Source organism: Bubalus kerabau, chromosome 11 (assembly GCF_029407905.1).
Source record: "Bubalus kerabau isolate K-KA32 ecotype Philippines breed swamp buffalo chromosome 11, PCC_UOA_SB_1v2, whole genome shotgun sequence".
NCBI lineage: Eukaryota > Metazoa > Chordata > Mammalia > Artiodactyla > Bovidae > Bubalus > Bubalus kerabau.
In genome coordinates this window covers 76,466,188-76,493,963 of record NC_073634.1, presented here as the reverse complement: position 1 = coordinate 76,493,963, position 27,776 = coordinate 76,466,188, and the positions used below count along the sequence as shown (strand labels likewise).

General features: G+C 36.6%; 1 protein-coding gene across 2 annotated transcripts in view; it reads right to left on the bottom strand.

The window, feature by feature from the left end:
* The window catches only part of ASXL2 (ASXL transcriptional regulator 2), a 113,718-nt gene that overhangs the window by 23,838 nt on the left and 62,104 nt on the right, over nt 1-27,776 (bottom strand). Inside the window, exons 3-7 of one of the 2 annotated variants that reach the window (XM_055540741.1) lie at nt 17,342-17,450; nt 13,573-13,723; nt 6,524-6,639; nt 3,015-3,144; nt 1,770-1,916 (exon numbers count right to left, since the gene is read on the bottom strand). In XM_055540741.1, the coding sequence (XP_055396716.1) occupies nt 1,770-1,916; nt 3,015-3,144; nt 6,524-6,639; nt 13,573-13,723; nt 17,342-17,450 (653 nt within the window). Of the gene's footprint in view, nt 1-1,769; nt 1,917-3,014; nt 3,145-6,523; nt 6,640-6,725; nt 6,745-13,572; nt 13,724-17,341; nt 17,451-27,776 lie in introns of those variants that run through there. The other variant, XM_055540742.1, reaches the window with a different exon arrangement.

Below are 27,776 nucleotides of genomic sequence, written 5' to 3'. Positions count from 1 at the left end.
TGTAAAAGTGAATCTTTTGTCATACTAAAAAATGCATTTTATGTTTGAGATTTGATCATTTCCCTAATGGAATTGAGAAGTTTATAACACATACATAGAATGCCTGAAAAGTAGAAAATTCAAATATCTCTATAAATTACACTGAGGCTCTTTTTCTCTTCCCATAATTATTTTCATCAATTTTCTCTGCATTAGCTAAAAATGTTATGATTGAACAGCTTAGCAGTACAGGAAGTCTGTTCACAATAGGAAGGTTTCAGTCTTTCTAGACACTGATAGAGTTGAGAACACAGTTTAAAACATAAATGGGATCTGTGGCTTTCAATTCTACAGAATTTTCTCACATTATTTTTCCTGTATTCTTGCATTATTACCCCCCTTTCAATCTCTGGCCTTTCTGACACTTCCACTATTTAAGACATTGGACAGGCTAGACTCACGTTCCCACTTTACCTTCTCTTTTTCAATCTCTCCTTTGACCTATGTACTAGGAAATTTTTCCACCTCTAACTTTTAGTACTTCTACTAGAATTTTTTATCTCTGCTCCCACAGTATCTAATATCCTGGAAATCTTTATTTTCTGATTTTTAAAAACAGTATTATTCTGTTCTTTCATGGATGTGATATCATCTTTTATGTCTTTCTGTGAATACCATAGCTTTTAAAATTATTCGTTTAACATTTTCTCTTTCCTGATTTATCTCTACTTTTGTGAGTCTATATTTCAGATTCTCTTACGATGGAGGTTTTCAATCACAAGCAAAATCAGGTCCTAGAAGACTGAAAATTCTGGTGCCAGGGTGTGTCTTGCAGACTGATGAGCTGGACAGAAGTAGATTCAAGATGATCTCTTCTAGCTAGCAATCAATAAATTTGCCAGCGCAGTTGTTTTTTTTTTTAGGCTATTCAATTTCTTTAAGTACCAATCCCTCAATCTCCTGCTGAAGCTTAGATGGGGAGGAAGAACACAGTAACGGACATAGAAACATGCCCCACTACTAACATTCTGGACACCAAGCAAGCAGGAGGATCTATTCTGTATTTGTGTTTTATTTCATTTCCCTGATTCCAGTATACTGCCTCCTTATCTGTCCTCAGTTATGTATGATGTCTCTAAACTTAAAGTCTGTAAGATTTAATTTCACCTCAAAATAAACCTCTTGTCTCCTGCTAGGCTAAGGCATCAAACTGCTTCTTATTAACTTTTAAAGAAGGTTCTTCTTTTCAACCCAATGCTTCATCCTCTCTAAGACATGGTATTTCCAATTCTTAAACCCTTCTGGAGTTCTACAGGCTCAGCTGGCTTGCTTCCTACTGGCACCTGCTCTTCAGCTCTGTGAAAGACTCTATCCAGTTTTTATCTTTCAAAATTTGGTGATATTGCCTGTCCATCTGTTATCTTCTTGTTTTCTTTACTCTTAAGGGTTTAATATGGTTTTTCCATATTCTTGCTTTAGTGGGACTTGGAGCAGGAAAAGTGGTTCAGTTTGCCATGTTCAATTATAAGCCCTTCTATGTATACAGAGATAAAATATAAATAATGCTGGATAAAGAAACCCCTTGTCAGAAAGAAAAATTAACCACAAAAAGGCTGATAACAGATCTTATTCTGAAATGAAGTTTTATATGCAGGAAAGGAAGAACATGAAAATAGTCAAGTGCTCAAAGGTGAACAGGAAGCAGCAATTAAGCCTGGCAGGTAATGAATTTCAAACACAGAGTTGACAATTTAATGTCTGAGAACTGAGTCCTTAGTAAAGTAACTTACTTGTGTGGAGCCTGTCAGACCTCTGGAATGACTTCTTTCCCAGGCCCAGCAAATGATTTTCCACTTTAACCGAAGAAGAAGAAAAGCTAGAGTTTGAGTTCTGAGGGCTGCTTGACTGTCCATCAGATTGCTTTCCTTCCCATATCGCTAGGGGAAAAAATATATAACCCCGAAGTTATAGATAGAAACTAATCAATCAAAAGAACAATTAAATTATACAATGCTAACCAAAAGGTTATCAAGGAAATCAAACCAGTCAATCCTAAAGGAAATCAATCCTAAATATTTATTAGATGCACTTATGCTGAAGCTAAAGCTCCAATACTTTGGCCACCTGATGCAAAGAAATGAGTCATTGGAAGAGACCCTGATGCTGGGAAAGATTGAAGGCAGGAGGAGAAGGGGATAAAAGACGATGAGATGGCTGGATGGCATCACTGACTCAGTGGACATGAGCTTGAGCAAGCTCCAGGAGATGGTGAAGGAGATGGCATGCTGCAGTCAGCCCATGGAGTTGCAAACAGTTGGATGTGACTGAGCAACTGAACAACAACAAACCAAAAGGAATTATGTTTGAGGCAATGTGACCCTGCAGATGTGCTCTGAGTCTGAGAATTAGGAGTCAAAAGTGAATAAAATCCCTTTCTTCCTCCCAGCACATTATTTGCTTCTAGTGGTAAATTTCCTTTCTAACAAAAAGGCAAAGTTCTACAAGACATGGTTTAAATCTGGCAAACCCATAAATAAGCTGGCATTGAACTGAACTGTGTAATAAAAAAATCCTATAGCTCGACCAGTTTAAATTGAAAAGAAAATAAGCAACAGTAACAAAAAATCCAAAGGCCCGTGGATATGTCCAATGGAAACTCAAAGGTATTATGTACTCTTAGGAAAGATTTATATTTTTAAAGGAGAGAACTTGTAGAGTTCAGCTTGAGCAACTTGGAAACATCAGCTTTATAAGGTTACTAATCAGAGGCTTCCAAATATTATTGTTAGACATTTTGGGAATGAGTCACTGATCTTATTCTAACATGCAAATCCCAATGATGTACTTTAAAATAACTGTATGATTACGCTGCATAAATTTCTCCATTTACCCTAAAAGGATTTATACTGAGCATTTGGCAGTATAAGGATTATGTAAATAAATACAATAATTGAAAAATAAATAAAAGACTATATGGGTTTTATATACAATACTGGAAAAGAAACTTTCGCTGAAAAGACACTTGGTCTGCCTACCAGGTTTGGCAGGTACAGGGTCACTGGATGCTTTGACAGTCTTCAGAGAGAGGTGCTGGTTGGAGGAGATGGACATGCTTGGCCTGCATTGCTGCTGCTGCTGTTTCTTCTGTTGTTGCTGTTTTAGTGCCTAGAAAGAGAAAACTGACTGTAAGAAACAAAACAAATCAGTTTTTAGTAATAATAAATGACTTCTTTTAAGTGGTGAGGACCATGCTGACTATACAATTTCTGTGAAATCTATCCAAGTAAACAAAAATCTCAATTAAACTAACATAGGCCTAAATGAGCCTTAAAATTTGGATTTTTTTCCCTCACCAATATTCTCCTGTATATAAATCTGAGAAACTGTCATTAACATTTTTTTTAGAACTTAAAAATCACCAATAAGCCTGGGATTTCTCAAACTTGTAGTAGCAGAGAATTAGATACGATCATTCTGAAAATAGAATTCTAAGCCCTGAACCAAGAACAGTTCTCATTTGTATCAACTTTATCTAGAAATATAAATATTTGCCTTATGTATGCTTCAGAGGTGCTGCAGTTGAACAAAAAGTAGTAAATAACTACTTGAATTTGATCTTGTGTAAGAGCAGTAAGATTTGGCCCAATGATCAAATGAATCTCAGTGATTTATACCAATGTGGTAAACTGAAGGAAGGGAAGATTAGAAAACACTGGTTCTATTAATAAGAAGTGTGGTTCCTTCTGGTTACTTCAGAATATTTTAATTTCTATAATGTTCTTATAGAATATACTAAACTAGAACGAACAGAAAAATAAAGAGCTTCCGAGGTTTTAATCATGAAGATACATAAAAGCAACTGTTTAATTCAAGAGCTTAAAAAAAAAAGACAAAGAAACTAAAACTACCTTTCAGGAAAAGGCTGAACATCTATGACCTCACTAAAATGTCAGCTGAAGCTTTGACTTTCAAGACCATCATGTAGAAAAGTGTGGAATAACCAACTGCCTACTTGGTTTCAGATTCTTTCTTCACAATACGGTTTTCTCCTACTTCACATTCACATGTAGTTCTGGCTATGCCATATAGGCACAGTGGCAACACTTGATTTTCTTGATCTAAGCTGTCAGTGAAGAAAAGAATACTCAGAGTCTCTGGTATCTGGCTTACCTTTCACTTATAACATTTGTAATAGGTGAGGAAGAAACATAATGTCAGTTTTGTCTGATCATTGATGACAGCTTATCTCTCATTCTTTGCAATCAGAATACAAAATGTTAGTAGGCTTCCTGTGTGGCAGCCACTAGTATTTATTTCTTTCTGTTCGCAGTATGTAGGTCATTCTAGGTTAATGCGAAATTTAATAGAGCTACTTGATCTTATCTATTTCTGCTATGATCACATAAATTCAGATATAAGATAAAAATGAAACAACTTACAGCTTCTCTGTTTTAAGAACTGCATTCAGTTTCCCCCTCCCTCAGTAGGATACAAACCCTGTTCCTAATTTTAAAATTTAAAAAACAAACAATAAAAAGAAATTTCACTGTGGTAAGGTAAAGGATAACTTATACTGAAATGTTTTCTCACCTAATAATATGAAAAACATACACAGGAGGCAAAAACTTTACATATCAACAATCTAATTTACCTAATTTCCCATATTGATATTCTTTAAAGAAAATACAGTATCTGACTCCTGAGATTACAAGAAAATAATACAGAGTAGTTTTTTATGTCATGAATAAGGTAATAAGTTACAGTCATCAACTTATTTTTCCTTACTGAGTTTCTTCTACACTTACATTATATGTGTGTGTTGGTGCATATATACATATTCATGTTTCCATTAAAAATATATTATTGTTCTGGGTATGTATGTCAAATATGTGTATGTTTTTAATGAGTGCTGTAACACATCTTGATTTTAACTATTAAACATTATAGTGTGGTGATGTTTATATGTACAGAATAATTTCATTACAAAGTAAACTTTTAATCCTATATAACTGTCTAATGTATGGATATGCCACTGTTAATGAAGCAACTCATGTATGTATCTCTACTTGTAAATTTTTCCTATTACAAACTTTAATCCAAACATTTTTCTGAGTGTGAATGTATGAATACATGCATTTTTCTAAGATAAGTTTCCAAATATTTAACTGCTTAGTCATAGGGTATGCGCACTTAAAATTTTAATAAATATTATAACATTTTTCTCCGAAACAGTTATGATAATTTATATTCTACCAGCAAACTACAAGCAGTCCTTTTCCCATGTACTTGACAGTGCTTTATGTTATAATTAAGCTCTATTATATATACCAATCTAAGGACAGAAGTGGAGAAGGCAATGGCAACCCACGCCAGTACTCTTGCCTGGAAAATCCCATGGACGGAGGAGCCTGGTGGGCTGCAGTCCATGGGGTCGCTAAGAGTCAGACGCGACTGAGCGACTTTACTCTCACTTTTCACTTTCCTGCGTGGGAGAAGGAAATGGCAACCCACTCCAGTGTTCTTGCCTGGAGAATCCCAGGGACGGGGGAGCCTCGTGGGCTGACGTCTATGGGGTCACACAGAGTCAGACACGACTGAAGTGACTTAGCAACAGCAACAAAAGGATAGAAGTGGTCTGTGTTCTTAATCATTAGTTAAAATTTATATGTACTGATAAGCTGCATTTCAAAAAAATGAAAAGCCAGTTCCTTGAAAAGCCCAGTAAAATAGTCAGCAAGTAACACCAAGAAAAGATACATTATAAACAAAGTACACTGAGGAACAAAAGAAACACACACACAAAAATACTATGTACAACTTTATACCAATATTTGACAAAAAAAAATCAAGTGAACTAGACCATTTTTTAAGAAAAATAAATTTCCAAAAAGAATCAGAAATCAATAGTAGTACTAAATGAAATTGAAACACCCTAGCAGTAAAAGGTAAGATCTGCAAGACTAATTTCTATTATTTTTTCCAAAAATCTAGAAAAATATAGAGAGCTACAGAACTTAATAAATGCTAAGAACAATTCTGATTCCAAAGCTGTACAACGATGGTACAAGAAAATAACAAAATCTAAGCTAAACTCATAAAAAAGAAAATTCCACTCATATATTAAAAATGATGTAACAAACATAATAGGGCTTATTCCAGAGAGTTAACTATAGATTAACATTAGAAAATCTACCCCTGGAATTCTGCATACTGGCTGACTTAAAAAGTTACCTGATGACTTAATAAATGCTGAAAAAAATCAACCTGAAAGAATTCAATACCTACTTGTAACACACACACACACACACACCCCCCCATAGCACATTGGAAACTAATGAGGAACTTTTGAAGTGTGATAAAAAGAGTTATCTATGACAAAGCTATAACGCAGAGGTGCATAAATTATTAAAAACAAACTGGGAAACTGTATAAAATTTTTCCTTAAAAGGACTTACTGTCCTTTCAAGAAACTGTCATTGACTGCCAGAAGCATGCATTTTTAATGTACGAGAGTATACTTCTGTACACAGAATAGCATGATTACCTGCTTTAGTGCCTTCTTGCTGTGCTTCTGTGATGAAGAAATGACTTTACCTGCCGGAATGGTAGGAGATGGGCAGCCCGAATGAGGAGAAGATGGCTGTGACAGCCTAGATGATACTAGGGGGAGAAAAATGACAATTCCAAGTTTTGTTATCAGAGGCGATATCAGGCACCATTCCTTTCCCAATCATATATAGTGCTACCTGTATTAAGAACTGTGACCAAACACTTTTGGGAAGGATCTTCTTTTTGGAGTTCTACTGCAAACAGCCTCCCTTTTCAGTTTATTTCCTCAGAAAGCTCTAGTGAAGGATGACAGGATGGGGAAGGGATGAATGTTAGTATTCATCACTTCTCATTCTTTAATTTTTTCAATAGAATTGACTGAAGAAGCAGGAAGCAGAATATAAACCATGAGTCATCAACTAAGGTAAAGTTTAGAAAAGATTCTAGAACCTACTGGACAGTATGTATGTCCTTAAGGTAAATCTAGTAACAACATGGTATTGTGGAAGAGTCCTGGGCTGATAGAACGGGTTCCAATTTCCCTTATCTTTAAAATGAAGGCAATAAGGTCATTCCAACCTCAAACACTACTGTTCTCTAATTCTTATATTCCTTCAACTCTGATATCCATGTGAAAGGGTGCTTTAGGACTTCTGATGAAATCAGTGTAGGGATACATAGGAAGGAACCACTCTCTACTTCATCTCTAGCTGTTTTATCAGACTTGGCCAAACCTCAGTATTGCGTGAAGAGTTTTCCCCAGAAAGGGTCTATACTTCTTATAATAAACACCATTAAGATCTTCATGTTCTCTAAAGTTCGACAGTGTATAATTTATGATACAAGATAATAAAGAAATTGCTGACTCAGACTCAAAAATAAAAATGAAGACAACAGTAGACAATATTAAGAAGACTCATCATACTTAACTTCAGCTTTGTATCCCAGCCCTAACTGGGGGTTTATATATGGGAAAGAAAGTGTGGTGTTAAAAAAAAAAAATGTTAATTGTAACATATAAAACAAAAAATGGAGTTGGGTAATTCCTGAGATGGTTAAGCAACAAAAAGAAACTAAATTCTTAGTGCACTCAGATGCTGACCAATTTTTTAAAATAACATTTTCACTGAGATACAATTCCTATACCATACAATGCACCTGAAGTGTAAAATTTAATGGCTTTAAAAATATTTGCAAAGTTGTGCAACCATCATCAGAATCAATTGTTATCACCCATTAAAAAATTCTGTACTGGTTAGCTGTCATTCTTCTTTCCCCCTAACTGACTTCCCTCTTTAGTGATGGGCTTTTTTTTTTTTTTTAAATTAGTGTTTTAAAGATTCATCTATGTTTCAGCATGTATCAATACTTTATTCTTTGTATCACCAAATAATATTCTACTGGATGCATATACCACATTTTGTTATTCATGAGCTGACAGACATTTGGACTGTTTTCACTTTTTGGCCATTATGAACACTCATTAGCAGGATTTTGTGTTGGACATATGTTTTCAACCCTCCTGGGTTCATATCTAAAAGTGAAATTGCTGGGTTTTTCAGTAACTCTATGTTTAAACTTTTTAAGGAAGTCCTAAACTGACTTCTAAAATGGCTGCACCATTTTTACAGTTCCATCAGAAATGTATGAGTGTTCCAATTTTTCCACACTCTTGTCAACACTTGCTATTGTCTGTCTTCTTGATTTGACCAATGTTTTTAATGGACATTATGAAAATAAAGCTAAAAACTATTAATATTTAACTATATTTACTTTCTTTTTAATAGTTTGCGGAAATCTGAGAATATACATGTCCTCAACTGCCCCAATATCTAAAAATAAACAAAAATCAAACCAACCAAAATGACCCCATTAAAGAATGCAAGAATTCTAACTGTGGCCTGGAAAACACACAATAAAGCTATCTGTGATTACCGGGGCAAACCTTTGGAATGTTTCCCTTTAAGGCAAAAGCCCTTTCTAGCAAATGAATCCATAAACATATCTTGAAGCCAACTAAAATAAATCAAGAAAATTCCAGGACCTACCAATGAGGAAAATCTCCCAAAGTTGACTTAATGCCAAATACTGGTCTCACAACTTTAATGAAACTTTCAAATATTAAAGGTTCAGAACTACAAAGAGCAAGCACGATTTAAACACATTGATAAACTCATCTCTTTTAATCCTTCTAGTGCCTACATTATCTCTAAGACACATTAACTTTATTAGAGTAACCAAGAATTAAACATCATCTATGCACCTAATGCTGTGCTAGGTTCATTTGAACAGAATTTCACTGAACTCTTATAACCATCCTCTAACGCGAAGAACCGACTCATTGGAAAAGATTGTAATTCTGGGAAAAATTGAGGGCAAAAGAGGATGAGATGGTTGGATGGCATCACCAACTCAATGGACATGAATCTAAGCAAACTCTGGGAGACAGTGAACTCTGGCATGCTGCATTTCATGGGGCTGCAAACAACTGGACACGACTTGGCGACTTGAACAATAAGGTAGATACAACTTCTCTTTCTATTCCCACCCAATCTCCTCCAATTCTACCCTCTGAGATAACTAAATAATATAGTTGGATTGGTATCCTTGTTGACATTTTTCTATGCAAATAAAAATATGAAAAAATTTCAAGGATGTGTATTTATATATAAATATTAAATGTAAACACCTGCATATTGTGATGGTATCATCTACATTTTCCTTATCTAGAAATTTAATTAGCCTGCAAAAGGACTCAGGTAGTAAGGAGCACAACCAACAGTTGAACTTTGCATAGTTTCAGAAGAGTGAGTACTTGTAGTGCGTTAAGTGGTGGCCACTAAAAGTGTCCATGTCCTAACCCCCAGAAATGTTATAATATTTGGAAAAGGAGACTTGGCAGATATAACTGATTTTGAGACAAGGAAATCATCTTGGATGAGCCCAGTGGGTCTTAAAATCAAATGACGAGTTACCTTAAACACAAGACAAACACAGAGGAGAAGTCCATGTGAAGACAGAGGCAGAGACTGAAAGATCATCGTCCTTTTAATAGCTACATAAAATTCCATTGTGCAGATGTATCATAATTTCTTCAACTGGACTCTGATGAGTAGTTTAGTAATTTCTAGTCTTTTGTCCTTATTATTACACTGTTTTAAACACCGGTTTCTAAGGTATTGTACCAAGAATGATACCATTATTATCTACAAAATGCAAATTACTGAATCCCAACCCAACTCTACTGAACAAGAAACTGTGAAGGTAGGGCCCAGGAATCTGTCTTAATGAGCTCTCCAGGTGATTCTGATACATGTTCAACTGTAATATACCGAGAAACCAGCTTTCCAAAGTGATTTAGAACTTGAGGCTCATTAAAACCAGTTTTACTTATCTAGTTTACTGAAGTAGTTTCAGCTTGTTGGATCCATCTGTACCATCCACTAGGTATAAGCTCAGAAGGCACCGCTTTTCAATATAGCATTGGGAATTTTCCATTTCAACAAATGATTATCATATGGAACAAGGTCCAAAGGGTAATGGACTATTCATATTAAATGCATTTGAATTAAAAGAATTAGTAAATATCTCTTAGTATTTTATTTTTTCTCCTGAAGATATTCAGTGAGACCCTCTGAAGTATTAGAGGGACTATCAGAAATAATGAAGCAGTAATACCAAAATTGAAACTGAGCTTTATACAGTTAAAGGATTAATCGTTGAAAGACTGATAACAATTTAAGTTCCCCAAATCGTCTTCATGGTCAAAAAGAGCAATACTTCTCTTAAGGGAGAGTTTTAATTTTCACAAATTAATAATAAAAATAATTTTATTATTAAAAATATATAAACACAATAATAATAAATAATTTTATCAGAAGATGAAAACAATAATACATGTAGTTATTTCATGCTGCAATATCATATTTCAGGGAAAAGGCAGACTTCACTTAGATACGATCCTACCCAAAAAGCAACAGAAAAGGTTGATTTTAATCATTTTTCTGGTGTTATTCCATCTTACCTTGACTTGGAATTCCATAAAGCTCTTCTCTGAACATTGTTTCCTGTCTGGAAATTAGGAACCAAAACTACAAACTTCTAAGTTCTTCCACCTTACACAGAAATCAATAAACTAGTTTTAACATTTGACTGAATTTCAAGGTTCTACTCTCTGTTCCTATTTGGCTGAAAGGTATACCTATTTCAAGAGAGTCTCTATCGATTTCCAACTAGAAGTATCAGTTTTGCTGTCAGAGCTCTTTATTTTTGTACATAAAAGGAAGTGGGTTTCGATACTATCTCAGTGTTCTTCCTGTCTTACAATGCATTTGCAATAAAGTGATGTCAGATTGAGAGTAAAAGCTCTAAATAAGAAAACGAAATAGACACACATTTGTTTTACCTTTATTAATACCTGCAATTGACTTAGAATTGTTCTGCAGCATGCTACTACTATCACTGCTAATTACAAGTTTTCCACTTTAATTTGCACTGGACTACAAAAATACTCATATGCATACAACAGAAAATTAAAACTACACTTCTATGCCTATGCCATATGCACGACTCAAGAATGAGAGAAGTACATCCTATGAGAGACTAAATCATTCTTCATTATTGCTAGCTTAGCATTTATCCATTTCTTAAGATATCAGAGCTGCCAGAGTCGATGTGAATTCCATATGACATCACATACACTTCTCATCTCCACCTTTCAAACACCACGTGACGTTCATCCTAATCTCAGTTTAACAGGCTACAATCAGAAAAGATCTTAAGATCTCAACATAAACTGAGGCTAAGTAGTTAATACTGTGACAATTTCAAGAAGAATGCATCAGAGGCAGTTAGAAAATAATTTATGTTGACTACAATTTTGAATTTGCTATAACCTTGATGTTAATATCTTCTATTATTATGCCAAGTATGGGGCAAGGTTGTAATATTTTAATCTAGCCACTAACCTACTGAGAGGAGGAGAAGGGGACAGAGGATGAGATGGTTGGATGGCATCACCAACTCAATGGACATGAGTCTGAGCAAACTCCAGGAGTTGGTGATGGACAGGGAAGCCTGGAGTGCTTCAGTCCACAGGGTCACAAAGAGTTGGACATGACTGAGCGACTGAACTGAAGCTACTGAGAATGGGGTTCAACTGTTATTTCTTAAATCCTCCTGTAATCACAACACATTTACCTCACAGATAGCCTTTCACAACCATGTAACAATCACTACCTAAAACAGCTATTCCAGCCTATGAGCTGCCAAAAAGCAAAGACCTACACAACCGTGACTTTGTTCCCAGTTTACTGACCATCTTTAATGCTCATTTCCCTGTTTCCAGCCACATCCAGAAATTATGACATCTGTTTCTCTTGCTTGATGACCTGGTTTGGTTCCTAATCCTAGATCAACAATTCCCAAACTTAAAAAGAAAAATGTAAACTGGGGGGAAGCAGAGGAGAGAAAGAGGCCTATATACTTTTGGCTCCATCTTCCAAAAAAAGAACAGGAAAAAAAAAGGAGGGGGGGTGGTCTTTAGTATAATCTGAGAAACATTAAGACACTGGACACACCTCTCTTCACTACTAACTGGGATTACTTTTAAAAAATACATATCAAGAATACTGAGGATCTCCCTGGTGGTCCAGTGGTTGAGAATCTGCCTTGCAATGCAGGGGATGTGGGTTCAGTGCCTGATCAGGGAACTAAGCCTGTGCACTCCGGAACCCATGCGCCACAAATGGAGAGTTTATACACTGCAGCAGAGATCTTGTGTGCCACAACTAAGAAAGACCCTACACAGCCAAATAAATAAATCAATTTTTTTTTTTTTTTAAAGAATGTTGGTCACAGGTCCCAATCTTGCCTTGCCTTTATTCCATTTGTTCATAACACTTAGGGTCTGGGCTGTTCTCTAAGTGGTTGTGATTTTAAAGCTAAGATCCCCTGGTTTCAAAATTTGTCCAAATAACATGTGTAGCAGCTGTTATGAGAGAACTCAGATAACACAACCAGTTATCTAAATTTTCTCCAAGAGTAATCCACACATTAACACAGAAATGGTAATAAACCTGATGACTTTTCTGATACAGTTCAAAAATCAATAGCTCTACTAGCACTTAACATTGAGTCAATTATTCTAATAAGTGTTATCTCTAAATTCTAGATTCAAAGACAACTCACCTACAACTGAAACCTAAGAGGATATCCAAGCTAGGGAAATTCTTGAATGTCTGTTTTGCTCTGGCATATCACTACATCAGTCCTTATAAAGTAACCAGCATGAGCTGGCTTAAAATCTGTCCTGCCATATATGGCTCAATTTACCAATACTGGGGTAAAAATGATTTTGCCTCTTCAAAAAGACTGTTGAAAAAGAAGCTACAGATAATTAGCAAGACTAGGTAATAAAATGTATCTCTAAGTGGAAAATTCATCCCAGGGAAGCTACAGCAACAAAGATGTTATTCTCTAAAAAAACAATTTGGGGTAAACTATAAAGCAGAAACCAAGCAGGAGATGAGGGCAAAGACTAGCAGACTAAATTTAGTCTTTGCTAGTAGAAATGAAAAGCATTCTTTTCCTAGTAAGGAGTGAGCTGTTAAAGCAATTTAGTCCTCAAATTTTAGAAGAGAGTATTAAAGAGGTAAATAACATAATAGCATCCTAAGAAGGGTTACAGGTAGCCAAGAGCTGAAATTAACCCAGGTAAAAACCTAGAGTTGTCCAATGCGATGGCGACTAGCCATATGTGGCTATTTAAATTCAGGTTAACATAAAGTGAAAATTCAGTTTCTCTGTCACACTAGCTGTATTTCAAGTGCTCAAAAGACGCATGGTGCTAGTGACTACTTTGTTGAGTTACACAACATAGATGCAGAACACTTCCATCACTGCAGGAAATTCCATGGGACAGTACTGATCTAACTAGTAAAGGAAAGAGAATAACCGACCCGGGGTCTGGAAGAAGAAGAACTATTAACAAGGGCGTTTATGCTACGGCATTCAGTCCTTTGTTGAGGGGTCAGGTGGATTTACCTTTCCTTCTCCACCTGCTCTTTTTTCCCTCCTTGTTGCTGCCACCATCACTGCTGCTGCTGCTGTTCTCAGAACTCTGGGAATCTGACTGACCATCACTGCTTTCTTCTGAACCTTCTGAAAGCTCTTTCACCCCATCCGGCACATCTTTCTGAAAATGTAGGCATCCAATTAGGATTAATCATTACCATTTCAGCAAACAGGAATTAAATTTCTGATATGCATTATTGTGACTTGCAATTGTGCTGATTATTTTTTAGAATTGTAAGATTCAGTAGCAGAACCAGCAATTTCTGATTCCTGTCACCTCTCTTCTTTGTGTCAAATTAGCTACTGTTTGCTTCTATACTCAAAGATAAAAATTATACATGACAATCTTATGCACGTACAACACAGAGCCTTAGACAAAAACTTGCTATATATAAGTCCAGGTAAATGATGAAATGAAATCTATAAAATGTATACAATAACAATTTTTAAAAATGTAAGCATACCCATCATCCATATAATGTATATATATTTGTGTGTATATAAGTGCCATTATGTATTATAAATTCAGATAAGAGTCTGGACAGCAAGAAAGAGATGGCAATTATTTGAATCTATTTGGTTCCAAAAATTCGCTAGTAAGTAGCAAGAGTCAAATATAAAAGGAATCATTAAAAAAAAAAATCGTTGAATCTTTGGTTTCTGCACTGCATAGTGAGAATGCTAATCAGAAACGATTCCTGTGTCAGCCACAGTATGATAGATATAACAGGGAAGCTGTAAAATTAAGAATCTAGGGTTTGAATTTTGGCCTTATCTTCTCCTAATGATGCAGCTCTGGGCAAAGTCTTAAACGCTCATGCCTCAGCTTCCCTGTAAGATGAGGTAATAGTACCTACCTTAAAAGATCATTCTGAAATTAAATGAGTTAATAAATGTAAAATGCTTAGTACAGTGCCTAGCATATGATAAGGTTCAATAAATATTAGCTGGCTGCTATGTATTTATATAGTATATAAAATATAAATACATTAGTGAATGCTAAGTTATAAAACTAGGAATGATTCTTTTTTCCTCTCAATATATTTTGTTTTCCCACATAATTTATTTTTATTATCAGATCAAAAATAATTTTGACACATGACCATCCTACCTACAACTGGCACTCACAACATTATAATCAAGGCAGTAATCTCTGGGGGCTTCCCTTTTGGTTCAGTGGTTAAGACTCTGAGCTTGCACCAGAGGGGGCATGGATTTGATTACTGATGGGGGAACTAAGATCCCACATGCCACAGGGTGTGGTCAACAAAAAAGAAAAGAAGACAGCAACCTCTGATCTGGTAAGGAATTGTTTTTTTCTCACTTAGGTTTATACTCCAGTGCCATTTCACATGTTATACCATTTTCTAAAAACACATATCCCTTATTTTTCTATTCTTTCTTTCAAAATGCAGGAAACTTCTACGGATTAGTTGCCAAAGAGACCTCTTGATCCATAAGTTCAACAAATACTTTAGTACAAATATAACTATCTTCCTAAACTTGTGATCCCTCCAGGATCAACTCACACCCCACATCTTAGAATCACTGCATCCGTTCATTTACTCCCAAGAGTTCACATTTTATTTCTCTAATGTTCCTTGCCTCCATCTTTTAGCAGTCTCATGAAAAGTGTTAGTCGCTCAGTCGTGTCTGACTCTTTGCGACCCCATGGACTATAACCTGCCAGGTTTCTCTGTCCATGGAATTCTCCAGGCAAGAATACTAGAGGGGGTAGCCATTCCCTTCTCCAGGGGATCTTTCTGACCCAAGGATCAAACCCTGGTCTCCCACACTGCAGGCAGATTCTTTACCTCTGAGCCACGAGAGAAGCCCCAATCACTCTCATAGTATAGCCCAATTATCACTTCAAAACAATCATAACCATCTTTTTGACAAGTTTCCCTGCTTAACTCTTAAGTGTATCCTAATTGAATTATCTTCCTAAACATGGATTTGATCATGCTATTCTCCTGAAAGCCTCTGCCACTTCCTCAACACATGACTACCCTCCCTCCTCCTCTCTCCAATTGCTGAGTCAGGTTTTCAAAAGCCTCCAAAGTGTGTTCTTCACCTAACATTTACCCCACCCCGACTCCTTACCACACCAGCCCACACACAGATTATGGTCTAACCACTCCAATTTACTCCCAAGTCCATTCTGAATCCTTTTATCTGTGCCTCTGCTTAACCTATCCCCTTGTCCTGGAAGGCCCTTCCTCCCATTACCAAAGTTCAACTCAAATTTTACAACTTTAAAATAGCAAAAATAAAAACAAAAACTTATAAATTCCTTTACTCAAGATGAATCTTTATTTCTCTACACTATAACAGCACTTTATAGCACAGTACATTCTGTCACTAATTATTTCAGTAACTATGTGAGATTTAAGAGATCAGGAACCTTAATTTATCCTTCTTTATAGCCTCTATGTGTCCAGTACAGAGTAGGCATTTAATAAATATTTTTAACAATATGGAAGGTCTACAACAGCTCAAACCTAAAAGAAACATAGAAAGCTCCATGTGGGCTAGATCCCTGTAACCCTAAGAAGTTGAACAAGGTGTTTTAAAAGAAGGTATTAAAGGTGAGTTAGATCTTTTAAAAATTAGCATGCTACACACTACCACCAAGCACAGTGATGACTATAACCAAAGCTAAAAAGGTAAGAGGGGAAAAGAGTTGCACACACATGTGGACATAAGTCACTGATGATAAATTTCCTTTGAGAAATAACGCTCTCCTCAGTCCATCTGGATAGAGAGGGCTTAACCACACCTTCATATCAAGGGTGATCATGAACCTAAGGGCAGCCATCAGAAGATTCAATACATTTGGCAAAGGTGATCGTTTAGGTACAGGCACTTGCGCCAAGCCATACCAATTAAGCTACAACAGAACTAACTAAAAGGGCTCCTGCTTCAGTTTGTGAGACTCTTTCCCCCCAGGCTTACAGCGTGCAGAATGGGGCTTGTGAGTGAAGTCATGTAGATGAGGAGAAGGCCTGCCTTAGAATGAAACCAAAAGAAAGCAGAGAGACCCATTTCTGATGACAATCATTTGAGCTCCTGAATTCAGGCTGAGTTTCCCTAAAACTTTGAGCTATGTGAACTAATAAATTCTCTGTTTTCCTCAAGTTCATTTGAGTTGGTTTTTCTGTTTATAACTGTAAGGACAATGATAAGTCAAGATCCCTTTTTAGTGCAGGAATTAGAAATTAGCAAGCTTGTTATGGTAAAAAGAAAATGGAAATTCAGTCAGATCTGAGTTCATATTCTGGCTCTAATACTATCTGGCCAACACTGGGCAAGAAAATCCAATCTTCTGAACTTCGGCTTTCTCCATTATAATAAAGAAATAATAATCACAATTCTGAATTGTAACGGAGAATTAAATGAGAAAGTAGTATAAAGCATTAAAGCTATATGCTCCACGGTAACACTCATTATTATTTAAATGATGTGAGGCCCTTTAAAAAGTCACTGGAAGTAATTTTCAATTCATCCTTTCAAAATAATATTGTGGCAGAGAATGAAGTGAAGTTACTTCTCCAATCTACCTACACATGGCTACAGATTAATTAAAGAAAAAAGTACTGGACATGGGATTGAAATTTTTACTTCTTCTTGAAAGTAAGCTCTTCAAGAACAGAATTCTGTCTCTATGATTCAAGTATTATTTATATATAGTCACTTCCTGTTTTCACTTTTAAAATGACTCCTTAACAAAAATATTTACCTTCAAAGTATATACTCCCATTCTACCTGGAACCTTATAGAAGATGCCTTCTTCACCTCGGGAGTTTGTGTGCAGCATGGCATTCAGGCATGCAAGAGGGGAAGTTCCACTGTCAAAAAAAACAAAACAAAACGAACACAATGATTAGTTTCTAGTCTCTGAAGAGCCTGTGTAACACTGAATTAAGATAAAATTAATGGATCAACACTCATTTGACAAAACACATTTTTAAGTCGCTTCAGTCGTGTCCGACTCTGTGCGACCCCAGAGACAGCAGCCCACCAGGCTCCCCTGTCCCTGGGATTCTCCAGGCAAGAATACTGGAGTGGGTTGCCATTTCCTTCTCCAATAAACTATAAAAAGTCTATAAATCTAGAGAGGTGACCATGGAGAAAATGGATGTAAAATTAATTTCCAGATATCTAAAGAAAAAACAATTTTATAATTTTCTTGATCTCAATTCAGCATCTAACATTTAAGTCAAGAAAAATTTCTCTCACAGAAGTATCACAAAAGTATTCTGTAAAGATTTTATTTTACCTACAATTTCATTTGTTAACACACTTCAATAAAGCTGAAAAAAAAATTTTAATGTATTTCGCTTAGTACAAGCCTGTTCAGAAGTAAAACAGAGAGGAAAAATAAAACACAAAGAGAAATAAACAATATTAATCTCCTTCCATACTGTTGTACCAGAATGAATTTTAGTCATGGAAAGAACATATTTCCATGGCCTTTTTTAAACCAAGATATAATTGACATAAAATATTATATTAGTGTCAAGTGTGTAACATAACGATTCCATATTTATCTATATTATAATGGTTTCTTATATTTGCTGCTGCTGCTGCTGCTAAGTCGCTTCAGTCGTGTCCGACTCTGTGCGACCCCATAGACCGCAGCCCACCAGGCTCCACCGTTCCTGGGATTCTCCAGGCAAGAATACTGGAGTGGGTTGTCATTTCCTTCTCCAATGCAGGAAAGTAAAAAGCGAAAGTGAAGTCGCTAAGTCCTTAGTGACCCCATGGACTGCAGCCTACCAGGCTCCTCCATCCATGGGATTTTCCAGGCAAGAGTACTGGAGTGGGTTGCCATTGCCTTCTCCTTCTTATATTTAGACCTATCATAAGATCACTTAAAAAGACTTATAAAACAGGCTTTGGAATATTCATCTTCTATGTAGAAACTCGATTAAAAGTTTACTAATTCTAATATGTTGTTGTCTATAACTGACGTAGAGCCAGACATCCTGGAATGTGAAGTCAAGTGGGCCTTAGAAAGCATCACTACGAACAAAGCTAGTGGAGGTGATGGAATTCCAGTTGAACTATTCCAAATCCTGAAAGATGATGCTGCGAAAGTGCTGCACTCAATATGCCAGCAAATTTGGAAAACTCAGCAGTGGCCACAGGACTGAAAAAGGTCAGTTTTCATTCCAATCCCAAAGAAAGGCAATGCCAAAGAATGCTCAAACTACCGCACGATTGCACTCATCTCACACACTAGTAAAGTAATGCTCAAAATTCTCCAAGCCAGGCTTCAGCAATATGTGAACCGTGAACTTCCTGATGTTCAAGCTGGTTTTAGACAAGGCAGAGGAACCAGAGATCAAATTGCCAACATCCGCTGGATCATGGAAAAAGCAAGAGAGTTCCAGAAAAACACCTATTTCTGCTTTATTGACTATGAAAACATCTATTTCTGCTTTATTGACTATGCCAAAGCCTTTGACTGTGTGGATCACAATAAACTGTGGAAAATTCTGAAAGAGATGGGAATACCAGACCACCTGATCTGCCTCTTGAGAAATTTGTATGCAGGTCAGGAAGCAACAGTTAGAACTGGACATGGAACAACAAACAGACTGGTTCCAAATAGGAAAAGGAGTTCGTCAAGGCTGTATATTGTCACCCTGCTTATTTAACTTATATGCAGAGTACATCATGAGAAACGCTGGGCTGGAAGAATCACAAACTGGAATCAACATTGCCGGGAGAAATATCAATAACCTCAGATATGCAGATAACACCACCCTTATGGCAGAAAGTGAAGAGGAACTCAAAAGCCTCTTGATGAAAGTGAAAGTGGAGAGTGAAAAAGTTGGCTTCAAGCTCAACATTCAGAAAATGAGGATCATGGCATCCGGTCCCACCACTTCATGGGAAATAGATGGGGAAACAGTGTCAGACTTTATTTTTCTGGGCTCCAAAATCACTGCAGATGGTGACTGCAGCCATGAAATTAACAGACGCTTACTCCTTGGAAGGAAAGTTATGACCAACCTAGATAGCATATTCAAAAGCAGAGACATTGCTTTGCCAACAAAGGTTCGTCTAGTCAAGGCTATGGTTTTTCCAGTGGTCATGTATGGATGTGAGAGTTGGACTGTGAAGAAAGCTGAGCGCCGAAGAATTGATGCTTTTGAACTGTGGTGTTGGAGAAGACTCTTCAGAGTCCCTTGGACTGCAAGGACACCCAACCAGTCCATTCTGAAGGAGATGAGCCCTGGGATTTCTTTGGAAGGAATGATGCTAAAGCTGAAACTCCAGTACTTTGGCCACCTCATGCGAAGAGCTGACTCATTGGAAAAGACTCTGATGGTGGGAGGATTGGGGGCAGGAGGAGAAGGGGACGACAGAGGATGAGATGGCTGGATGGCATCGCTGACTCAATGGACGTGAGTCTCAGTGAACTCTGGGAGTTGGTGGTGGACAGGGAGGCCTGGCGTGCTGCGATTCATGGGGTCGCAAAGAGTTGGACACGACTGAGTGACTGATCTGATCTGATCTGATCTGATTCACTAAGTTGTGTGGGACTCTTTTAAAAGCAACCCATAGACTGTAGACTACCAGGCCCCTCTGTTCATGAGAATTTCCAGGCAAGAATACTGGAATGAGTTGCCATTTCCTTCTCCAGGGATTCTTCCCAACCCAGGGCTTGAACTCACACCTCCTGCATTACAGGCAGATTCTTTACCACCGAGCCACCAGGGAAGTTAATATTCATTTATCATATTTTCTGGAGTTTTAGCTATATAATAAACTTCTGTAGAAAATTTATATATAAAATTTTCCTTTGTAATTGCAATCAATTCATTTTCCTAAATGGAAATGTGTGGCATCCTACAGGATAGAGCAAACTTTTGACATAAGAGAGAAAACTCGAACACCACAAAAGAAAACCTTAATAACTAAATAAAAAATAAACATTTCTGTATAGCAAAGTAATATCATCAACAAAATTACACAAAACACACAAAGCTAGAATAAGTAACTGTAAAACAAATGACAGACAATAATGAATAATCCTAAGAGAGCTTCTTTGAGGAAAACACAAACAACCAATTAGAAAAAAATGGATTAAGGATATGAACGTGCAGTATAAACGGCCAACAGAATACATGAAAAGCTGCCCAAACTTAACAGTGGTTAAAGGAAAACAATGAAACTGAGACACCACTGGTCAGACTTGGAGAAATCAAATATAGTCAAGTCTCTGTTGGCAGTACTGTACTAGCGTCCGTTTCCTGGCTTTGATATCATACTACAGCTATATATAAGAGGCTACTACTGGAGGAAGCAGGGTGAGGTATACACAGGACTATTCTTATAATTTCCCATAAGCTTATCATTACATTTTAAAAAGTGAACTGATAAAACCCATTGCTGGTAAGGTTACGGGAAAATAAGCACTCTTAAAGACTGCTGGTGGGACTGAAAACTGCCACCCCCTACTCCCCACCTCAATTCCGTCCTAGGAAAGTAACATGGAAGTATCCACTAAAATTAAAACCATTAGGGGCTACTGATTCAACAACCCCACTTCAATCAATTCCCCCAAAATAAGACCACAAAGACCTACAAACATACATGCAAGGATTAACTTCAGCATTGTTAAAAGTGTCAAAGCACTGAAAATGACTTCAAAGTCAATAAAAGAATGGCTGACCATATGTTAGTAAGGTAACCAACAGGATATGAATCAATAACAGCTACATTAACAGCAAAAAGAGTGCTAAATTCCAGGAAGCATTCTGGTTAGACCTCACAACAATCCTTTGAGGTAAGCAAAATTATTACACCATTTTTACAAATGAACAAACGAATATACTGAGGTGTTAATAAGTAAGCTGGTTCAAGATCACATAGTGCTTTGTAAGTGGTGAAGACAAAATTTCAGTAAGAAGCAGAAGAGGAAAGAAACTGCTTAAAAAGAACATATAACTAAGTAAAAAGAAAACATGCTATAATCTGTAGCTCAATAACCTATCTGGTAAAAGGTTTGCCCTAATTTTTGGTATTCAATTTCAGTATTAAGTACCCACTCTGTTTAGTACTGTTTATTAAGTATTCAATAAACTAGGGTCTGTGGCTCCAAGGAGGAAAGCTTTCTTGTTCAAAGTTTATCAGGACTGTTAGACAAGGGAACAAACTGCCATGGCACACTGCAACCAGCGCTACCAATACAGACGCAAGTGCACGATCCCTGACCCCAAAACTTAAGGCCAATTGTTTCAGACATAAACATCTGGATTTTTGAAAGGCAACACGATATGCCATATACTATGTAACATCACCAGAGAGATCGGGGGCAGCAATCCTATAACCAAATACAGTAAAATACATGAATATTCACACGAAGTAGGAAAAACAGTTGAAGAGAATTGCTGACAAAGGGAAGTTTGGTACCAAAAGACTGAAAAACCTTTTTCAAGCATTTTGGATTTTGGCATTATGGAATGGAGATTGGAGGCTTGTACACAGCACTTTAGGTCTGAGAGAAAGTAACATATAGTCTCATCTAGAGCTTAGTACCTAAAACCCAAAACAAAACAAACAAAAAAACACCAAAAAAACAAACAAAAAACCCCAAGCCAACCAAACCAAAACAAAAAAATCTCTTACGGTAAAACCCATAAAATGAAAGTAAATGGCACACACATCTGGTGAAAAGATGTGGTAACAGATATAGACACCATCATCTTTTCCTCACAAATCTGGTGTAATTTTCCTTGGAAGGAAATATGAAAGTTTCAAAAACCCATAAGATATACAGAAGACTAACACTGTTTAAAACAAAAATTTAGATCTGATTTCAGGAAAATATAAAAAACCAGAGAACCCTTGAAAAATTCATTTTTATGAATAATGAAGCAATGGCAGAAAAGTAAAATAGGCTACACTGCCCACGATGGCAGGAATATATCTTCAAGGGAAGTAACTCCAGAATGACGTAACTAAATAAAAATAACTGAGTAACTTGAAGGAACAGACAGCCCCTGCATGGGTGATAAAGCCCTGGTACAGAGGAAATCAATACTGATGTCAAGTCAAGTAAGTATAATATGGGTTTGAAGCAGCTGAAGCAAGAATACCTCAAAAGATTACATAACTATCATGAGATAATTTAGTTTCTAATTTTTTTGGTCCATGTTTAAGAGATTGGGGTTGGAGTAGGGGTTGGGGGTGGGGAGCATTTCTCAAGGAAAGGAATAAGTGTAGTGCTATAATTTTATGCTGATACACTTCACGAAGGAAATATACCAAGATGCATCATACACAAGGCCTAAGAACAGAAGTAACTTCGGTCATACTGCCAACAGCCTTATTTGATTCTCTCTGCAGTAAAGGGGGTTAACAGTAGCCAGCAGGGCTGAAAGACCTGAGGCCTATAATTAACACTGCTCAGAGGAAACAAACATAGCAACTCATGAAAAGAGACCACTGTGTGGCCTAAGGAGCCAGATTTATATATTCAGACCAATCTTAGAGTTCAGATCTGAGTATATCATGGGCAAGTCAGTAAATATCCTTAATCTGCTCATCTGTGAAATAGAAGAAACACTATCTGCTTCATAATCTGTACAGAATCTTAATTACATATAGCAAGTGTATGCAACAGAGAAGTGACTGAGTAACTGTGGTATTTACCTTCACTTATTTCCCACCCCAGTGTCCTAATATTCCAGTGTTCCCTACCTATCTTAAGTGACAGTAACTTCACTCACCGTCATCAATTCTCCACTCTGAAGCCAGTGACCTTTTAAAAATATGTATGATTGTGCCATCTCTGCCCAGCTGAAAACTGACCCATAATATCACAATGTGCTTAAAATAAAGCCCAGAATTATCAAAATAATCTGACCCCTGCAGCACCCTCTCTGCTCTGGCCTACTCTAGTTTTCTTTTCATTTTGTAACTTACAATTCTTCTGACTTCTTGGCCTTTGTACTAGTTAATGCTGCTGCTTGCAATGATAACCCTCACCTTTTCTCTTAGAAGCTCCAATTAATTCACTCTTCAGATTTCAGCCTTAAGTACCTTGTTTATGGAAGCCATCTCAATGTATAGAATCAATACTTCTCCTAAATATATTTCATTTATAACTACACATATTGTCATGAAAAAGTTTTAACATGTGACTCTACTGTAGACCAGCCAGATTCAATAGCATGTGATTTTCACTGAAGCTCTGGGAAGCAGATTCTCTCTTTTCTTCTATAGTCAAACCCCAAAGCATACAGGCTCCATCTGCAGCTATGATGGATGAACCTGGTGAAAATGGAACAAAAATGAAGGAAGCAGAGCCAAAATTCTGATCAAACTGCCAGAGCACCTGGATCAACTTTTGCCAGGTATTTTCACTTTTATCACATGATTAATTTCCTTTAATGTTTAAGCCAGTTTACATTGCATTTCCTGTTATTTACAAATGAAAATATCGTAACTGACAAAGCATCTAGATCAAAAGCATTCATACTGACAGAGATATGAAAAGGATAAAGAAGAAAAATATAGGAGAATATTCAAAGGTGACAACTCCCTCCTACCAATGAGAAAATTAATTTATGTGTATGAATTAACAGTGTATATTGAATGATGGAAGAAGAGGCAACATGCTACTCAACATGCACAGCCTAACTGACCCAAGATACTCCAAAATATTTATCTTGAATTTTTTTCTAAATCTTGAACTTCAAGGATTAAGAAAGAATCAAGCTGAAATCTAGGCATGAAAAGCAAAAGTGGGCAGAGTACATTACTATTTTTAGGTAATCATTCACTCCCTCTATCAGGCCACCTTACAGTAAATAAAATGTATTTATTCCCTTGCCCCTCTTGGGCTTGGCCATAAGACTTGATCAATACAATGGTAACATAAATGTCAGAACCAGAGGCTATAGCAGCTGCTTGCACAGTTTGACTTCCTGATTGCCATGAGAGCAGGCCACTGATTTCAGAACCCACAGCAGACAGCCAAGCCTAGGCAATAACTAATCTCCAGCTCCTCTAAAGACATGAAGAAGAAAAGGAACTATCTGTTGTTATAAACCACTGAAACCAAGACAGTTATGCAGCAAAAACTGACTGATAAGCCCAGTATAATGCAGGGAACATCTGCCTTCTTACCAATACTCAATGCCAGACAGTAAAAAAAAAAAAAAAAAAAATCTATCTATCTAGCTAGCTAGCTAAGATATCACTCAAACAAAGAAGTAATAGAAAAATATTAAGTCCATGAGAACTCAGGGAAAAGATCATCCATTAACTTAAATCTAGCCAAGAAAGAAAGAAAACTCAGGAGTGGAGAAACATTTAGAGGGGGAAAAAAAAAGTTGGAATTATGGTGATAAAAGAGAAATGTAAATACTTTCTATTTTTTTTAGCACGTGATAATGCACATTCAGAATTGTTCTATTTTCTTTTTCCTCAACTTCAGAGATCATTTAGAAATTAATACCCTAAATGAAGTATATTACTAATCTTCATGGAAAAAATTAGTACAGCAATTATCTTAGTTTCTTCAATTAAATGTGGTAATCAACCAGTGGTAATTCCTGGTTACTGAATTTCAGGTATTTTCCAGTGTTTATTTTTTCATTACTGATTGACCTGGTTTTGGCTATTAGGAACCATTTTTACAAAAATTTTATAGTAAATACTCTAAAATAAATGAATAAATTTTAAAACAATGTAACTTCTAAAAGAGAGTAAGGCTCTTTTTCAAAATCACTTCCTTTGTTAACAGCACGCTAGTTAAAACGAAAACTAGAACAGCAGGTAAAGGGGTATAGAGACTATACACAGATTGAAGTGAGAGACGTCAAAAGAGAAAAGACACATTGACTACCAAGGTATTTGTTCACCAAGTACTAGAAGAGACACACTCAAAAAGAGTCAGTCATTGATGCTCACAAATGCAAAGAGTGGGGATGTCTATGCGTAGCATTTAAAGATCAAGAGACAAGCCCAAGGTGAAGAAGCTGGGTGGGAGGATCCAGTGGTTTCAGAATGAGTGTGTATGGTTCATTATTACCAAAACATTTAATCATTTCAATTATAGGATAGTTATATTTAGGGAGAAAATTAGCAATTCCCTTGAATAATATTAATATAAAAGCAATCATGACATTTTGATAACAACTTGAAAAGTTTGTTATGTCAAAATATATTTTCAATTTTCAAATGTCTATTTTGATAAATGACTCATTATATCACAAACCTGTTTAGGCACCCATGCAAAAGACTTCTCTTACCTGTTTGTGTAGGGAGGGATTAAACTGCTACCTACTACTCAAGCAACAAAATAAACAAATACAGTAGAAAATAACCCAGAGAATAAACGAACAATCTATGGAGTTCATGCATGAACTCATAAGTGCTAAGTCGCTTCAGTCATGTCCAACTCTTTGCAACCCTATGGACTGTAGCCCACCAGGCTCCTCTGTCCATGGGATTCTCCAGGCAAGAATACTGGAGTGGGTTGCCATTTCCTTCTCCAGGGAATCTTCCTGACCCAGGATAGAACCCGCGTCTCCTACGTCTCCTGCATTGGCAGGGGGGTTCTTTACTACCAGCACCACCTGAGAAGCTCCAATGAGTTCATACTAATGTAAATAAAAGAACAAATCAATGAATGGGGGATAATTCATTGCCATATAATTCTAACAAAAAAGAAATTACAGAATTAGAAAACCACCATGTGTGGCCACCACACTGCAGACAAGTATTATCAGTGGACATTCTGGTGGATATACTCTTAAAGGACCCCCTAATTATCACCACTTCTACTCACCTCCTGTGTAATTCCCTCCCCATGATGTGTAGGCAGGACCTGTGACTTGCTTCTAACCAGCAGAATACAGCAGAGGGGGCAGAACAGTAACTACATTACGAAAGATCGCAGTATTCTTGCAAGGTGACTCTCCCTTGCTGGCTTTGAGGAAGCATATTAGGTTGGGGGGGGGCCCAGGTGGCAAAGAACTCAGGGCAGCCTTTAGCCAGCAGCCAGCTGGAAACTGAGGCACTCCATTTTGATAAATATAAAGGATCTGAATCCTGCTAGCAACCACACAGTTTAGAAGTGGTTCCTTCTCCAATCCTTCTCTTATTCTCAAATAAGAACCAAGCCCTGGTCAACACCTTGGCTACAGTCTTGCAGAGAACCCAGTGAAGCCATGCCCAGACTGCTGACACATACAAACTGAGATAAAAACGTTGTGTTGTTTTAAGCTCCTAAATCTATGCTAATACGGTTAAGCAGCAATAGATAAACAACAATGAGATGCTAAAACTGGTGGGCAAAGACATAATGAGAAGCAAGGTATTTACACAGTCTCAAAGTATCTCCCTCTACACAAAAGATACTAATTACAAAGGGGAAAAAATTATACCTTTTTAATGGAAAACCACAGCAGACATCACATAAACTGAGGGACTGGAGTAATCAATCCAATATCCCAATAATGGGATAAGCTGAAATCACATACTTTTGGATATGATGTAGTGAAAATGACATATTTCTCTGACATTCTTGTCAAAAATGTACAACCTGAATCTAATCATGAATAAACATCAGACATACCTAAATTGAAGGACAGTCTACAAAATAGCTGATCTGAACTCTAAAAAATGTAAAGGTCATGAAAGACAAAGACTAAAAGAATGTTCTTACATTAAAGGAGTGTGATCGTGGATTGGGACATAAGCAGAAGAACTGTCAAATTTAAATAAAGTCTGTTGCTTAGAAAGTATTATATTAATATCTTGATTTTGACAATTACACTGTGGTTACATAAGAATATATTGCCTTTAGAAAGTATACTCTTGAAGTGTTTAAATGTGAATGGGGCAGCATGTCTACAATTTACTCTTACACATTTCAGAAACATCAACTAGACAGATAAAGTATATAAAATGCTTACATTCGTGCAACCTAGGTAAAGTAACATAAAAATTTTTATATACTGCTTTTTTAATTTTATTGTTTTTGCAACTTTTCTTAAGTCTGAAATTCAAATAAAAAGCTAAAAAATATGCATCATATATAAGAAATCTATAAAAACAATATGCACCAATGAAAAAGTATGAAGTGCTGATAAATGCTACAATATGGTGATGGTTGTTGTTTAGTCACCAAGTCATGTCCGACTCTT